The sequence below is a fragment of the Podarcis vaucheri genome (genome assembly GCF_965113315.1).
Source record: "Podarcis vaucheri genome assembly, chromosome: 8".
NCBI classification, from domain to species: Eukaryota; Metazoa; Chordata; class Lepidosauria; order Squamata; family Lacertidae; genus Podarcis; species Podarcis vaucheri.
In genome coordinates, this window is record NC_138766.1 from 91,497,203 (window position 1) to 91,515,706 (window position 18,504).

General features: G+C 47.2%; 1 protein-coding gene across 1 annotated transcript; it reads right to left on the reverse strand.

The window, feature by feature from the left end:
- Positions 1-9,916: 9,916 nt before the first annotated feature.
- On the reverse strand, positions 9,917-18,028 carry LOC309539605 (ly6/PLAUR domain-containing protein 2-like). Its single transcript, XM_082236001.1, has 3 exons — positions 17,715-18,028; positions 13,984-14,103; positions 9,917-10,269 (listed from the first exon to the last, which is right to left on the reverse strand). Exons 1-3 carry the CDS (start codon positions 17,764-17,766, stop codon positions 10,058-10,060), a joined length of 384 nt encoding a protein of 127 aa, XP_082092127.1. The 5' UTR covers positions 17,767-18,028; the 3' UTR covers positions 9,917-10,057.
- Between the last annotated feature and the right edge of the window lie 476 nt (positions 18,029-18,504).

The following is an 18,504-nucleotide window of genomic DNA, read 5'->3' on the forward strand; positions in this document are numbered from 1 at the left end:
CTTCAGATGTCTTCTAAAAGTCTGGAACTTGTTTTGCTCTTTGACATCTGGTGGGAGGGCGTTCCACAGGGTGGGTGCCACTACCGAGAAGGCCCTCTGCCTGATTCTTGTAACTTGGCTTCTTGTAGTGAGGGAACCGCCAGAAGGCCCTTGGAGCTGGACCTCAGTGTCCGGGCAGAACGATGGGGGTGGAGACGCTCCCCCCCCCCACCAGGTGCACGGCATGGCCGCCGCTCCGGGCGCCGGTGAAGCTAGCTTCACCACTGTACGGAATTCGCAACCATAGGATAGCTTGGGTGGCTTTAGAAGGGAAATAGACCATTTGTGGCAATAGATGGAAAGGAGACTGCTTTGAGACTCAAGTGGTGAGAAGTGGGGTACACCAATTAAAATAAATAACAAGTGCCTACTAGCTGTAATTTTTATTCTTTGCCTCCGCAGATGGCGACCGTAGGCCTCCGAGTCCTGGTTACTGGGGAAACACAGGTGGAGAGAGGTCCAGCGCCGAGGGCCTTCTGGCGGTTCCCTCATTGCGAGAAGCGAAGCTACAGGGAACCAGGCAGAGGGCCTTTTCGGTGGTGGCGCCCGCCCTGTGGAATGCCCTCCCATCGGATGTCAAGGTGATGGAAAACTACCTGACATTCAGAAAACATCTTAAGGCGGCCCTATTCAGGGAAGCTTTTAATGTATGATATTTTAGTGTTTTTTGGTTTCTGTGGAAGCCGCCCAGAGTGGCTGGGGAGACCCAGCCAGATGGGCGGGGTATAAATAATAAATTATTATTATTATTATTATAAATAAAAGCACATTCTACTCATGCAAAAACACACTGATTCCCGGACTGTCCATGGGCTGGATTTAGAAGGTGATTGGGCCAGATCCAGCCCCTGGGTCTTAGTTTGCCTACCCATGCCTTAGTTCAGGGGTCAGCAAACTTTTCCAGCAGGGGGCCGGTCCACTGTCCCTCAGACCTTGTGGGGGGCCGGACTATATTTGGGGGGGAATTGAACAAATTCCTATGCCCCACAAATAACCCAAAGATGCATGCTAAATAAATGCACACATTCTACTCATGTAAAAACACGCTAATTCCCGGACCGTCCGTGGGCTGGATTTAGAAGGCGATTGGGCCGGAATTGGCCCCCGGGCCTTAGTTTGCCTACCCATGGTCTAAATGGAGTAAATTAATAGGGCAGGCAGGGAGAGGTTTTGGAGAGAAAGGCTGGCTCAGACTGCCTCTGCAAAGCCCCATGGTGCTGCATTAATTTGATTGCGATGATAACTTGGAGAACACGCTGCCTAAACTACCTGCGTTCTTTAGGAGGGCTGAGCGCTTTGTTTGCAGCCCAATAACCACTAGAGGGAGAAACTCGCAGCCGCAGTTTGAATGCCAGAGACCTCTGCGCTCCCTCTCTGGCATGTACAGGAATGCGCAAAGGCAACGTGAGATGCGGCAGGAGAAAATGACCTCGCTGCATTTGAAGCTACAGTGGTACCTCGGGTTAAGTACTTAATTCGTTCCGGAGGTCCGTTCTTAACCTGAAACTGTTCTTAACCTGAAGCACCACTTTAGCTAATGGGGCCTCCTGCTGCTGCCGTGCTGCCAGAGCATGATTTCTGTTCTCAACCTGAAGCAAAGTTCTTAACCTGAAGCACTATTTCTGGGTTAGCGGAGTCTGTAACCTGAAGCGTATGTAACCTGAGGTACCACTGTACTCAAACGTGGAGAGCCAGGATTATTGAGTTCCTGCATGAAGCTCCCAACAGGGGTTTCTAAAGGTAAAGGTAAAGGTACCCCTGCCCGAGCGGGCCAGTCTTGACAGACTCTGGGGTTTGTGCGCCCATCTCACTCAAGAGGCCGGGGGCCAGCGCTGTCCGGAGACACTTCCGGGTCACGTGGCCAGCGTGACAAAGCTGCATCTGGCGAGCCAGCGCAGCACACGGAACGCCGTTTACCTTCCCGCTGGTGAGCGGTACCTATTTATCTACTTGCACCCGGGGGTGCTTTCGAACTGCTAGGTTGGCAGGCGCTGGGACTGAGCAGCGGGAGCGCACCCCGCCGCGGGGATTCGAACTGCCGACCTTTCGATCGGCAAGCCCTAGGCGCTGAGGCTTTAACCCACAGCGCCACCTGCGTCCCCTAACAGGGGTTTCTAGGAATGAGCAAAAGGTGCTTTTGCAGGAATGATTCAAGCGCACAACTGGAAAATTAGTTTTGCGTCACTGAAGTGGGTTGTGTCAGCTTAGCGCAACAAATCCGCTTTTTCAAAGGACTTTTCTGCAGCTGGGAAAGTGACTGAAATGCCCTGAGAAGCGTGAGATGAACAGATAACATCATATGTGGGAAGATGTATAAACACAGCACAAGGAAATCGGGATGAATGCTCAATGTTGTATAACCTGCCCATAACCGCAAACAGATGCGCAGCCAAGGCGTAGTCTCACCTCCATGTAAGTTTTGTGCAAGCAGATCAGGATAAATGCTCAATAAATTGGTTGTTTGGGTGAGTCCAGAAACGCACCCTGCATTTCCTATGTGCTCTTAGTGGGGTTTCCACTGTATTTGATCTGGAAACTGCAGTTAGTGCAGGATGCTGCAGAAATTATTATTATTAGTAGTATTAGTATTAGTATTAGATTTAGAATTTATATACCGCCCTATACCTGGAGGTCTCAAGACAGTTCACAGAACAAAATCAAAATATAAAACCACAAAATATAGAATCAAAAACAACAACCCAATAACGCCCCCCCAAAAAACCCACATTTTACAAGGGCATCAACCAAAGGCCTGGTTAAAAAGGAACGTTTTTGCCTGGTGCCTAAAGGCCCCCAAAAAAATTAAAAGGGGGAAAAACTGGATGTACATTTCCAAAATATAAGATAAAAACCAGATAAAATAAAACCTACATACAAGCAACCGTGTTTTGTGTTGTGTAGGCTCCAATGATGTAAGTCATGGGCCCCCAATCATTTTAAGTTAGAGCTTAATAATTATTTCACTATTAATATACTTCTTCTTAATTGTATTTCAGTTCAACAATTACTTTGATAAAATACGTATTTTATTATGTACAAATGGCTTTAAATACCTATTAGGTCCATAAATGACCACATAGCATATATTCAACACAAAAAACAGCTACAATTTGTTGTTGACAAAGGACAGCTGGACATAGAAAGGGCCCCATTACCTTCAGGAGCTGAGGGCCACACCAAACCCCAATCCGGCCCTGGTCCCTTGCTTTGTTGTTTTGCACCAAGAACTTTAACAACAGCTGCAAAAGTTGAAGTCCCAATAAATAAACTTCCTAACAAGGAAGCTTTTCTGCACCCTCAAATGTTCACTGATCTCACCTGAGCTCTTGCAGGTGGGGCGGTCTGTCAGACCAAGCAATGCAAATAGAAGGTTGGTCCACAAATGCGCAAATGCTCTTTCACAAAGCTTAATCCTCTGTTTCTTTGGTGGATTTAAATGCACATACTTCTGTCATTAGACACCGGAGGAAGAGCTGGGACTACCAAAAGGACAGTTATAAAAGAAGGCTTAGCAGAGGGTGAGAACGACATGCTTGAGGCAGCAAGAATAACTGCTGTAATAAACGAAAATCTGCCCTTATTCCCTTATGGGGGACACAAGAGCCCTTATAGAGTCCTTTGTAGGTTCGCCATCGGTCAGAGAAAACAAGAGAGGCCAACCAGAGAATATTGAGAAGCAAAGCAGCTAGTAAGCCTGATCTTTATTAAACTGTTACAACAGGGTGCCCCCTTCACACGCAGGAGGAGGACAACCCCGAACAAAGGTGTGCCAGCCCTTATATAGACATTTTAAATGGCCAGCCCTGGAGTCCAAGACCACCCCCAGAAATACCTAACATACATCACAGAAAGGACGGTCTACAACAGAAATCTGAGCGCGTTGTTTACCTCCTGTCTGGCAGGGTACCTGTTAATGCTTACTTGATTGGATACCCTGGGGAGCCTGGGTAAATACTTAGTTCCTGAGCCAGGTCACAGGCTCACCCTATTCATACACAGACATACCCTTAAGACAGGATTTGTGAATGAAAATGAAAAGACAATGGGGAGGCTTTTCCATTTTCCTTGACCTTGCAGAGAAATCATTTGGTCAGTTTGAGAGACAAAATGGTTTCAGGGCTGCTTCAGACATGTGGTTTATATATTTATGTACATGTTTGCTTGGTACATTTATGAACATTATATATAAAGGTAAAGGTAAAGGTACCCCTGCCCGAACGGGCCAGTCTTGACAGACTCTGGGGTTTGTGCGCCCATCTCACATCTATTGGCCGGGGGCCAGCGCTGTCCGAAGACACTTCCGGGTCACGTGGCCAGCGTGACAACGCTGCTCTGGCGAGCCAGAGCCGCACACGGAACGCCGTTTACCTTCCCGCTGGTAAGCGGTACCTATTTATCTACTTGCCCCCGGGGGTGCTTTCGAACTGCTAGGTGGGCAGGCGCTGGGACCGAGCAGCGGGAGCGCACCCCGCCGCGGGGATTCGAACCGCCGACCTTTCGATCGGCAAGCCCTAGGCGCTGAGGCTTTAGCCCGCAGCGCCACCCGCGTCCCTAACATTATATATATATATATATATATATATTTGCTTTCGTAGATTTTCACGGGTACAGGAATGCAGGTTTTGGTGTCTTCGGGTGTCTTCCCGTGTAAGAGTCGGGGTGTCTGGGCGACGTTTCGACGAGGTCTCACTCGTCATCTTCAGGCTGGTGCTTTCGGCTTCTTGTTACTGGAAAGCACCAGCCTGAAGATGACGAGTGAGACCTCGTCGAAACGTCGCACAGACACCCCGACTCTTACACGGGAAGACACCCGAAGACACCAAAACCTGCATTCCTGTACCCGTGAAAATCTACGAAAGCATATATATATATATATATATATATATGACCTTAAATTTTTTATTTCACTGCAAAGATGTCAAGGAAATAAAGAACTATCTGGCTTTTAGAAGACATCTGAAGGCAGCCCTGTTTAGGGAAGTTTTTAATGTTTGATCTTTTTTCACTTTTAAAAATTATTATTAATATTTTGTTGGGAGCCACCCAGAGTGGTAGGGGAAACCCAGCCAGAAGGGTGGGGTATAAATAAATTTATTATTATTATTATTATTATTATTATTATTATTATTATTATTATACCCCCTGCAATGCAGGAATCTTTTGCCCAACACAGGAATTGAACCCACAACCCTGTGATTAAGAGTCTTATGCTCTACCAACTGATCTGTCCCAGGTCATCAGTTCTTCGGTGCAAAGCAGACAGTGGCATCTTGCAGAGCTGAACAGCAGTTTATAGGCAACTAACCTACTGAATTAAAGAATTGTAAAAGGGACCCTAAAGGGTCATCCAGTAAAAACCGCTGCCATGATACCTTCTTTATCACAACTCTGGCTCACGTTAGCCTTATGGAGATGCAACATAGGATTAAATAGAATAAGTTCCCTTATACCAAGTCAAAGTACTGCTCCATCTAACTCAGAACTGACTGGCAGCTGCTCTCCAGGATTACAGACAGCGGACATTCCCAGTGGATCTATTACAAAGGAAATCTCATCTCCAACTATGTACAGATATCTAATTTCAGGCTTTCTTGGTAATCCTGCTGTCTTGGACGTCATTCAAACCAAATAACAGCTTTCTCAATGGCCAGGAAGTACCTTCAGCATTTTTGTGGGAGATTAGCGGCCAAATCTAACAATGCATATTTTTGCTAGTTAGCATGAGAAGGGGTTAAGACAAAAGATCTGTGTTGCTGATAGGCAGGCACTCTGACCATAGAAATGTCGTTGGTAGAGAGGGCTCTGTGTGATGTCATTTACCCTCCTATCTTGAGCGGGAGGAATCAGATAAGAAATTACTGTTCCTCTTTCCTCGCTCTCTTTTACCAGCCGTGGGACCAGATACCTGCTCCAGTCTCAGGCACATACCTGAACAGCTTATACTGTAAATATAAGTATTTTGTCTCCATTTAATTTTCTGCTGTTGCTGTTAATAATAATAATAAATTTTATTTATACCCCGCCCTCCCTGGCCAGAGCCGGGCTCAGGGCGGCTAACACCAATAAAATCACAGTAAAAAACATGGGGGGGGGGAGCCCCAATTTAAAATACAGGTTAAAATGCAATCTCATTTTAAAAGTAACCGATAAATCAAAACCGTAAGGGGAGGGAAACATAAGGGTCAGAGTGAGTCCAAACCAAAGGCCAGGCGGAACAGCTCTGTCTTGCAGGCCCTGCGGAAAGATGTCAGGTCCCGCAGGGCCCTAGTTTCTTGTGACAGAGCGTTCCACCAAGTTGGGGCCAGTACTGAAAAGGCCCTGGCCCTAGTTGAGACCAATCTAACCACCTTGTGACTTGGGACCTCCAAAATGTTGTCATTTGTGGACCATAAGGTCCTCTGCGGGGTATACCAGGAGAGGCGGTCCCGTAGATATGTGGGTCCTAGGCCAATGCATGAGAACCAATGCATGATTATGAGTAAGTAATTCATAATTTAAACTTACTTCGCAGTCTGTTGCCTGATTCTTTGTTAAGTGATGCAAGAAAAGAGGGAGCCAGCATGCTTTGCAGCTGGGGTTACCGGTACTTTAAGGAAGGCTACACAGCCTATTTCTATATACTTTCCATTTTTCTGCTAAGGATGGGAATTTAAACTCTGCTCTGTTTATGTTCAACCCACACACGGTTGCCTGGAGGGATTAATTGCAATTAATATATCCTTTCAAACCTATTAAACCCATCTCACAATTTTAAGGCGCAACATTTTATTGCTGCTTAACTTTGGGGTTTTTGCCAGAGCAGGGCGGTGGCTGTCAAAGGGATCAGGGCACGACCCATGAATGAGATCTTCTGTACTTCAAAGTACATGTGTTTGGAAGTTCATCTCCGCAGATACCCAAATAAACACAGATGATTTCAAAGTGATTTAAGTCCCACAACCCCACTGAACACCACTCAAGGCAGCTGCTTTGACCACCTTGTGATGTGTCTTGAATACTTTCCCCCAAAAGCACAGAGATTATTTGCAAGGCTCCGAACTTAAAAATGGAAAGCGTAGTGCTGGTGGTCAACAAAAGAGGTTTAAAGACTCAAGACAAATCTAAAAAAAGGTAGTATAAACACAAACAATTGGGAAACACTGGCCTGCGAGTGCTCCAGTTGGAGAACAGCCTTTACCAAAGGTGTCATGGGCTTCGAAGACACTCGAACTCAGGACTCAAGGGAGAAATGTGCTAAGAGGAAGGCTTGGCAAATCCACACCATGATCATCTCCCTCCCGGAAACCAATGTCCCCACCGTGGAAGGACGTGTAGATCCAGAATCAGCCTCGACAGTCACTTATGGACTCATTGTTAAAACTGTGTTTATGGAAGACAATCTTACTCGGCTACGAGGGATCGCCAAAGAAGAAGAAGATTTGCAAGGCACTAAGCCATGGGTAGGCAAACTAAGGCCCAATCACCTTCTCAATCCGGCCTGCAGACAGTCCAGAAATCAGCGTGTTTTTACATGAGTAGAATGTGCCCTTTTATTTAAAATGCATCTCTGGGTTATTTGTGGAGCATAAGAATTTGTTCATTCTCCCCCCCAAAAAATATATATATATATATAGTCCGGCCCCCGAAAAGGTCTGAGGGACAGTGGACTGGCCCCCTGCTGAAAAAGTTTGCTGACCCCTGGGATAGGCTCAGTAGGGAAAGCTCAGAGGGCAACAACTGAGCCGTGGAGAAAGTGAAAACTGCGAAGGACATGACAAAACACGAAACTTAGATCGCCTCTGGACTGTCAGTGTTTTGCGTGATGGATCAAATCTCAATCTGGGAATGAAGTTCTCTGCAATTAAAGTGGACGATTGTGCTCTGATGCAACAAATCCATCTATACGCCAGCCATCTTCAAATATCTCAAGGGCTGTCCCGTGGAAGATGGAGCAAGCTGGTTTTCTCCTGCTCTGGAGGGTAGGACTCGAACCCATGGCTGAAAGGAGATTCTGACTAAACATACGGAAAAGCTTTCTGCCAGCAAGAGCTGTTTGACAGTGGAACGGTCTCCCTCGGGACTCTCCTTCCTTGGAGGTTTCTAAACAACTAGACAGTTGGACTAGACAGCCCTCAGAGGTCCCTCTATTACAATTCTATTAAATTCTCTACAATTCTATCCAGTCCACTTTTACATATAAAAAAAGATTTTGTAGTTAGGAAACTGATGAAATCACGCACAAAACAGTGTGGGATAATTTACTGATCAATGGGAATTTTTTATTATTTATTCAGTTTCCATCCTGCCCTACCTCCCGAAGGAGACATATAATCTATCTACACAAGTAAATCAGGATGGATTGCTCATTGTTGTATAAACTGCCTGCAAACAGAACGCAGTAGGCGTTCGACAAAAACGGGGGCATCGTGTAATTTCAGCATAAGCGTCGTGCAACAAGTTAGGATAAATGATCGATAAAGAGGAGAGGGTTTCTGGAAGGGTACTTCATGCATAAAAAGAGAATCATGCAAAGCCCTTCCCCAATGTATCTACATGCAACAGATCCATTTCGGACAGCCTCACATTGAGAAGGAAGGTTTTAAGGGGATTTTAAGATGAGTTCTGGTGACTGCTCTCAGAATCCTGCCTGGCTATTGGGAGCCATGATCAGGTGTCCATAAAGGCACATCTTTAAGACTAATTGTTCAGCCTCACTTCCGCTTGACCTGCATTTTTATTGCATTCTGTAGCGATTCATTTCCCCAGGTCCGGGAGATTTTCTTGATGCTTCGCAGCTGGGCTTTGCCTTAATCTTATCGGATGCACAGGAAATCCAAAGAAAGGTTTTGCTGCTAAAGGAGCAGCAGGCAAGATAGGGTTTTCTCAAGGCACAGTCATGGAACAATGAGAAAAGCTCTCAGACCCGGGGAGGAATTACCGTATTTTTCACTCCATAAGACGCACCTGACAATAAGACGCACCTAGTTTTAGAGGAGGAAAACAAGAAAAAAAATTTTCAGAGTGAAACAGTGGATGTATGATTTTTGTGGTTCATTCTGTGACCACAGACATGATCTGATGGTGAACTTGGGGTGCCCCAATGCAAAAATCCTGAAGATCCATGTGGATCCATGCTTTGTAACCACGTTTTTGCACCATTGCGACCCCACGAAACAGTGGATGCATGTTTTTTTTGGTGCAGGTTGTAGCCATGGACATGCTATGTGATCTGATGGTGAATTTCGGGTGACCCAATGCAAAAACCCTGAGGATCCATGTGCTTTTACCTCCCTCCCCTCCCAGGCATCCTCCTTTATCTCTAGCCTCCCTTATCTCTCTCCCTGATGGCAAACAATCAGCGGCTTTGTTTCAACACCCACTTTCCTCTTTCAAAAAACAACAGCAGCATGATCTGCAATTCGGCTCCAGCGACCACGCATTCGCTCCATAAGACGTACAGACATTTCCCCTTACCTTTTAGGAAGAAAAAGGTGCATCTTATGGAGCGAAAAATACGGTAACTAGAAAACAATATGATAAAAATACAAGTCGTGTGAAAGTCTCGCTGCCTTTCCCTGGGGAAAACTGCTCTTTAGTCCTCAATCGGAGACAACAGCCTTTTGGGTTTTCTGTGAATTGCTGTTTGTTCTGATTTAGAGCTAAAGAGCAGGTTTTCCCTGGGAAAGGAGTGGGGCAAGGGGGAAACTGCTTGGAACTGTGTTTTCTAAACATGGGGTGAGCCATGAAAGGCAGAATCAGAGACAATGAGCTGAGCAAAGGGCTGACTGGCACCACCAAAATACTTAAGCACCAGGTCTCTGATTCTCTTTTCAGCCAGGAGGAGCAGGCTGGCCAGCATTTTTCACAGCGCAAAGCATTTTCGCCCCCCGTTTTCTTCGCCTGATGAGAAGAGGAGTCTGCAATTGCAGGAGGAGAGAGAAACTGAGATAGCGAAGCCAATCTGGGGCTTGATCAAGGAGTTGTTGTCATTTGTGCACACACAAACACACACCCCAGAGGAGGGCCTTTGCCTTCTGAATCACAGTCCAGGCCAGAGGAGGATGAAGAAGGAAGCAGCTGAGGTCCCCACCGTGATGTAGCTGATCTGCACGCTGGCTGCCCCATCGTGGTTGCAGAGATCCGTGTTGCAGCAGGTCACCGGGCGAGTCAAGCCAATCCCATCCACATCGGACGGAATGCACCTCGAAGAACAAGACCGTGTGACGGTTGAATCGCCCTGGAATGGGTACACTGCAAATGCAAGTGGCAAGACAGATCAGTCCCTGTCGTCCACCCCTCTCCGAAATCCACCACGGTGCAGCAGGTCCACGGTCCTCTATGCCTCCCCTGTGCAGTTGTGATTTTTTGCACAACTGGGAAGTCTAGGCTGTGGATACTCTGCCAATGGGGTAAGGGAACAAAGGGGTTCAGAATCTCCAAATCATGCATTGCAGGGGATCGGGGCCCTTCCAACTCTGCAGTGCTAGGATTGTCTGGGGAAAGACCTGGAGAGCTAACCCAACTCTTGCAGAGATAAGAAAGCACTTATTCAGATAGTGCACCAGAGAGGAGGTGGTTTGGAGGCTGGGTGTGGTGCTGTGGGTAAAACCTCAGCACCTAGGACTTGCCAATCACATGGTCGGCGGTTCAAATCCCCGCGGCGGGGTGCGCTCCCGTCGTTCGGTCCCAGCGCCTGCCAACCTAGCAGTTCGAAAGCACCTCCGGGTGCAAGTAGATAAATAGGTACCGCGTACCAGCGGGAAGGTAAACGGCGTTCCGTGTGCTGCGCTGGCTCGCCAGATGCAGCTTTGTCACGCTGGCCACGTGACCCGCAAGTGTCTGCGGACAGCGCTGGCTCCCGGCCTATAGAGTGAGATGGGCGCACAACCCTAGAGTCTGGCAAGACTGGCCCGTACCGGCAGGGGTACCTTTACCTTTTTACCTTTTATGAGAAGCCCACCTGAGCACAGCAGCAACGCAGACCCCCACCCTCATTCCTCACAGCTGGTAATACTGGCTCCAATAGTCAAGGTAGGCCTTTGTGGCTAGTAGCTATTGATAAAATGCACCAGACAGATAATTCTAGGTCCACGATGTCCTTCCCTGTCAATAGACATGGTGGACCTAGAATCTTCTGGAACCTGTTTTTTGTTTCATAATTATTAACAGCAACGAGAGGTACGCGACTGTTGCATCACAGCCCCCGGAGCGTTTTTCACATCTAGACCATTTATATAAGAAGAAAACTGCTGGATCTGCCCAAGATCTGCACCCGCCCCCCAGTCCAGCACAGCTGAATGTTGGAAGATTCAGGGCAGATAAGAGAAGGTCATTCTGCACACAGCACAAACTATGGAACTCATTTCCACAGGAGGCAGTGATGGTCACCAAGCTAGATGACTTTAAAAAAGGATTCGGCAAATTCATGGAGGTTAAGGTAAAGGTAAGGGACCCCTGGACGGTTAAGTCCAGTCAAAGGCGACTATGGGGTTGTGGCGCTCATCTCGCTTTCAGGCCAAGGGAGCCGGCGTTTGTCCACAGACAGCTTTCCGGGTCATGTGGCCAGCGTGACGAAACTGCTTCTGGTGCAATGGAACACCATGATAGAAACCAGAGCGCATGGAAAGACTGTTTACCTTCCTGCCGCAGTGGTACTTATTTATCTACTTGCACTGGTGCGCCTTTGAACTTCTAGGTTGGCAGAAGCTGGGGCAGAGCAACGGGAGCTCACTCCGTCACGGGGATTCGAACCACCAACCTTCCGATCGGCAAGCCCAAGAGGCTCAGTGGTTTAGACCACAGCGCCAACTGCATCATGGAGGAGAAGGTTGTTGATGACTACTAACCATGATGCCAATGTCCTGCCTTCACAGCTGGAGGCAGCAATGATTCTGAATACCCCTTGCTGGGAACTGCAGGAAGGTAGATTACTTATGTATGGCTCAAGGCCCTCGTATTTACAGGACCGCCTCTCCTGGTCTGCAGAGGACCTTAAGGTCCACGAATAATCATAGTTTAGAGGTCCCAGGCCCTAAGGAAGTCAGATTATCCTCCACCAGGGCCAGGGCCTTCTCAGTGATGGCTCTGACCTGGTGGAATGCTCTGTCCCAGGAGACCAGGGCCCTGCAGGATTTAACCTCCTTCCGTCGGTCCTGTAAGACAGAGCTATTCTGCCTCAATTTGAATTTAGCCTGATCTTTTATTCCCCTTCCTTCCCCCCTCCCCTTTTTATGAAGATTACCCGCTCTGGGATCCCACAGCTTATTCTCCCCTGGTCTCCTTGCTGGCCCAAATAGGACTAATTTAGCCAGCTAGCCCTGGGGATCATCTAATGTTTATTGGGTGGATTGGTCCAGTATACCTGAAGGAGCGTTTCCACCCCCATCATTCTGCCCTGACACTAGGTCCAGCTCCGAGGGCCTTCTGGCAGTTCCCTCACTGCGAGAAGCCAAGTTACAGGGAACCAGGCAGAGGGCCTTCTCGGTAGTGGCGCCTTCCCTGTGGAACACCCTCCCACCAGATGTCAAAGAGAACAACTACTACCAGGCTTTTAGAAGACATCTGAAGGCAGCCCTGTTTCGGGAAGCTTTTAATGTTTGATGTATTATAGTATTTTAATATTCTTTTGGAAGCCGCCCAGAGTGGCTGGGGAAGCCCAGCCAGATGGGCGGGGTATAAATAATAAATTATTATTTATTATTCCCCCTAAATTGATTTTATAATTCTGAATTTATTGTTATTCATGTTTTATACTGTTTTTTGCTGCATCAATTAAGTGTTTTAAATTTGTTGTTAGCCGCCCTGAGCCCAGTTTTCTGAACCGGGAAGGGCGGGTGTCAGGGGTTCAGGAGCAGAGGCAAGGGCAAGGGAGGAAACAGAGAGCGAGGAGGAGGAGGCAGAAGAAAGGATGAGTGATGACGACGACCCGAGATCTCCGAGTCTTTCCAGTGAATCAGAAGATTCACAGAAAGGAGCACCAGTGGCCAGGGCAAGGGGGGAGCCTAGGGGGACACCCCAGGAAGATAGAGCCAGAGGGGACTCAGAGGGGAGCAGTTGGAGATCGGGACCAGCGTCACCGCCAGAGAGCAGGGAAGAGGAAGGGGGCCAGGGATCAAGCGCTGGCAGCTCACAACAGGAGGGAGGGCACGAGTCAGGAGTGGCCACACCTCCATCAGGGAGCGAAGAAACGGTCAGACGGAAAGTGGAAGGTTGGGCGCGCGTGCCAAGTTCAAATGCACAGGAAAGTGACGCAGTAGGCAGCCCGGAGAGGGAGCCAGGTCCTAAAGCCCGGCGCAAGGAGACAGGAGGGTCCGGGGGGTCGGCGTCGGAGGAGTCCCGGAGGGAGGAGACCCCGGGGGGCAGAGGGACCCAGAGGAGAACAGTCAGGCGGAAAAGGTGGAGCAGGGCTAGGATATTAAGTTGGTGCACAAGGGGCGGAGACTCAGACGGGACTTCGCCGATCTAGCCATTAGACGTAGAGTTGCACGCAGCAGCTTGAGAATGGAAAATGTAACTCAATAAAGACTTTTACTAAATGATCGCTGGCTAGCGTGATCCTCTGTGAGCTAGGATCTGGAAGCAGCTCTGACACATGTTTTATACTGTTTTTTGTTGCATCAATTAAGTGTTCTAAATTTGTTGTTAGCCGCCCTGAGACCGGTTTTCTGAACCGGGAAGGGCGAGGTATAAATAAAAAAATATATATATTTATTTATGTGTTCGAATCCTGCTTACAGGTTTCTCACGGGCAACTGCTCAGCCCCTGTGAAAACAAGGATGCTGGACTGAGTGAGCCATTGCCCTGGTCCATCAGACTCTTTGTATGTTTTTAGCCAAATGCCAACATGAGAACTCCACAAACAGGACTTGAGTTCAACCCCGCTCTCCCGTTTGGGGACCCCAGCCCAGGTGCTCAGAGGCAGGCTCTCTCAGAGAGCGGAAGGAGAACGCAGGCAAGTCTCTCACCTTCTTCACGCGAGTACATGGTAGTCTTGCACATGGTCTCATTCTGCAAGCAGTTGTCCACCTTCATGCATTTCACAGCCGTTATCGGCTCCGGGCAAGAATAACACCGCAAAGCCTGGGCTGTAGGGGAAAGGGTGACAGAAAAATCTTTACTAACACGAGTTGCCCGCAGGTCTACTTTCTTGCTCAACGCTCAAACCTGTTTCCAATTTTGAAAAGCTGAGAGCCAGCTTAGAGGTCCCTTTAATTGTGCGGTTTTCTTCTATTTAAAGATAAGCCTTAGGGAAGGGGGTGCATGAAAACCAAGGTAAGACAAGGTAAAGGACCCCTGAACGGTTAAGTCCAGTCAAAGGCGACTATGGGGTTGCGGCGCAATTTATTATTATTGTGTAACTATTTTACTGTTTGATTATTTGATTGTTGTTAGCCGCCCTGAGCCCGGCTTCGGCTGGGGAGGGCGGGATATAAATAAATTTTATTATTATTATTATTATTATTATTATTATTATTATTATTATTATCTCGCTTTCAGGCCAAGGGAGCCAGCGTTTGTCCACAGACAGCTTTCCAGGTCATGTGGCCAACAGGACTAAACCACTTCTGGTGCAATGGGACGCCGTGACGGAAACCAGTGCGCATGGAAACATCATTTACCTTCCTGCCGAAGCGGTACCTATCTATCTACTTGCACTGGCGTGCTTTGGAACTGCTAGGTTGGCAGGAACTGGGACAGAGCAACGGGAGCTCACCCCGTCGCAGGGATTCGAACCGCCAACCTTCTGATCGGCAAGCCCAAGAGGCTTGATGGTTTAGACCACAGGACCACAGAGCATGAGGAGAAGATATTTAGCTCTTCCCTCTCCAGCCACGTTTCCAAGGAAGACTCCCAACTTCCACTTCTACCTGTGCTGTGTTTAGCCTTAGGGGAGGAAATTCCCATTGGAGCAGAAGTGAATGCCCATTTTAGGATATTAGGCAAAGAAGACATGGCAATCAACGTAGGATGTTACCCTTTCCAAAAGACAAAATGAAAGACAAGAAGAAACGCTGGGTTTTGGGGTGTTACCAAAAAGAAAGGAAAAAACCTCCAAAGCTTACAAATTTATGTGCATTTTCAGCACTCCTAACTTCATAGGAACATACAAACCTGCCTTACACAGTCAGGTTAGTGATGGTGTATCGAGTTCTGTATCATCAACAGGCCAGGAAAGGGGAACCTGCGGCTCTCTACCAGATTTGTGGGACTACAACTCCCATCATCCCTTGCTGGCCAGGCCTGATGGGAGCGTTCGCTACATAGCTGTCAACTGTCCCTTATTTGGCGGGAAACTCCCTTATCCCAGCGCCGTTTCCCGCTGCTGTCCCGGATTGATGATGTCCCTTAAATGATGTCCCTTAAATTTCAAAGGAAGCAGCTCCTCTCCCTCCCTGCCTGCCGGCCAGGGAGGAGGGAAGCTCCAACTGTGTTGCTTGGCTGCGTTGCTCACCCAATAAGGAGTCTAAGAGCGACTGGGGGGTGGAGCTTGCATGCCTTGTGCCAATCAAATCGGCCGCATTGCCTGGGGACTCGCCTTTGCTCAGCGCTTCCCAGTGGAGAGGTGACGGCATCCCGTTTGCCGGGTTGCTGCGCTGTGGAAACCACCGCTTGAGGCTTCATTTGGCTGCTGGCTGAGCTTTCTGCCTTTGGCTTGGAGGGGCTCAGAAGTTGAACATACCTGTCCTGCGAAAACCCCTTATTTTGGCTGCTGATTCCTTATTTTTGAGGCTGCTGGTCCCTTATTTTCAAATCTGTAAGTTGACAGCTATGGTTCGCTAATGAAATGCACGTTTTATGCACACCTGTTGCGTAAGATGCTCTTTTTGTGCCTGCTTTTTGAGCACTGTACATGCACTGCAAAATCCAAAGAAATGCGTAACTTGACTTCAAGTTGCATTCTTGTCCACAAGCACATTTCGGAGCATTGGATTGGACCAAATGAATCCCTCCCTTGTTCTGAACACCAAGACCCCGTAAGGTGGACACAGATGAAACTTAGCTTAACTGGGGCCGGGTATGGTTTGGATATTGTTAAAAACAATCTTTCTTTTAGCATTCCGTAGCATCTAAAGGTAATTGCGGAGAGATCAGGTGTTTCTTGGCCGCCTTAGTGAGGATTTCCAGCTGGCCAACTCTGTTCACAGCACCTGTGCAACCCAATGGTTCCTTGCAGATTTACGTAACAGCTGACACCCAGCAGAAAATCTGTGTGCCAAGCTCTGAATCAGATCCTTAGAGCTGCTTAGTTTGTGGTTTGTGTGGACAGGATTTTATTACTCTGCTGCTTTTTATTGTTCCGTAAGCTTCCTTGCACACTGGATGAACCGGAGGCTCCTAAGAACGTCAAAGGCTACCCAAATCTCACACAAAATGCAGCATAAAACAACTTAGTGTTAAGGAGGAGGGGGAAGTTGCATTTCAGTTCACATTTACAGACCCTCCTAGTGCCCCTATTTTCCGGGGACAGTCCCAGATTCACAGAGTTTCTGATTTGAGGCAAAAATTAAAAATAAAAAGAAAGGGCTGTATCTGAGGGGCAATGAGAGCATTTTCCTCAAATGCAGAAGGGTCCCACGTTCAAAATCACCAATAGTCTGCTCTGCCTACTAAAACAATCTCAGCAGCGTAGATGCAATCTCCGTTCAGAGCAGCAGCAGAGAGATATTGTCCGGCCTCTATGAAAACACTAAGGAATCTGCAGGGCCAGATCAAGACATTTTGCTGCCAGAGGTGAACCAGAAAAGGCTTTCCTCCTCTTAGCCGAGGGTACCCATATTCCAAAAAGCGAATATCCAGACACAAAAGTTGTTGTTGTTGTTGCCCAAATTGGTTGAGCTTTTTTTGTTTTTTGCAAACTCTCAATCAAAAGCCATTGAAGTTTTTGACCTATTTTTAAGAAAATTCACCAAAATCTACACTTCTGACATTCCCCTAACCCAGAAATAATACCTCGGGTTAAGAACTTTGCTTCAGGATGAGAACAGAAATCGTGCAGCGGTGGCGCAGGGTCAGCAGCAGGAGGCCCCATTAGCTAAAGTGGTGCTTCAGGTTAAGAACAGTTTCAGGTTAAGAACAGACCTCCAGAACGAATTAAGTTCTTTTTTTTTTAATGATCTTTATTGAAAAAAGAATTTTTTAAAAAATTACAAAGAAAAAAGACAAAAACAGGATACAAGATACAAGAGATGGGAGGAGGAGGAGGTCATGGTAAGAAGGTAATGAAAGTGGAGAATTTGAAAATGATGGTTTTATTTTTTCTTTTTCTTTTTCTGTTTTCAGAACGAATTAAGTTCTTAACCTGAGGTACCACTGTATAGGATCGGTCTGCAAGCCCTATTTAACTTAATGGGACTCTAAACCACTAAACAACAAAGTTCCAAGGGAATGCGGACTGACTCTTCTTCCAAGGAGAGACCACTGCCTTGGGAGGGAGTCCGTTCCGCAACTCTTACCCTCAGAAAACTCGTCCTGGTGTTTAGTCTGAGTCTCCTTTCCTACGATTCGAAGCCATTGGTTCAGGTCCTGTCCTCCAGAACAAGAGAAAACAAGCTTGCTCCATCTTCCATGGATATTGGAAGATGGCTTTCCTAACACCTCTCGGTCTCCTCTTCTCCAGGGCTAAACATCCCTCAATTTAACTCTCAGCCAACTGAAACATCAAAAAATGGATCTGCGTAAATCAAAGGGGCCTTACCAAACTCAGCACACCAAAGAGTAGCCAGCAATGCAGTAAGAAACACCTTCATCCTGCTTCTTGAGCAATGCCTCACTATCTCAGCATTCCAGTTTTGCCGGTCGACAGCCCGGACAAAGGTAGAATTTAGATTCTCTGCCTTTTACTCTCTCGGCAACGGTGGGTTGTTGTTGTTTTTTCCCCAACCTATCATGTCCCTCCTCTCTGAAACAATATTGTGCCGAAAAAAACAAGTTCCCTTTCAGTCTGGAGAGGATTAAGCTACCTGAAACCAAAAGCAAACACACCTGCCTGGTTTATTCTGCCCCACATCTGCTAGGAATTTGCTACCTAACCCGCCAGGGGTCTCTCTGAATTCCTGCTCCGCCTTGGGGCCTTGGTTTCTTTGCCTTTCGGTGATCCACACAGACATTTGTTTTATGCTTTGATAATCCCCCCCCCCCATTTGCTTTATTAATTTTAAGAAGAAAAGAAGGGAATTTGGGGATATAATATGCAGCGAACTCTCTTTTGTAAAAAACTGGAGCATCACTGCCTCCAATTGTGAAGAAAGAAGATATTGTTATAGATTGGGGGACTTCTCCCCAAACCCTAAAAATTAATAAATGGTAGGATTTTGACTAGCTGGGATATGGATGAATGTACAACCTGCAGAACTATGCCAAACAAGGAATCCCTAGGCTGGCTTCTGCAAACCAGGTAATCTGTTTTGTTTTGTTTTTTAAAATGATTTTTATTGATTTTCCAATAAAAACAGCCAATCAACATATCCGAATCATAATCCAATTAA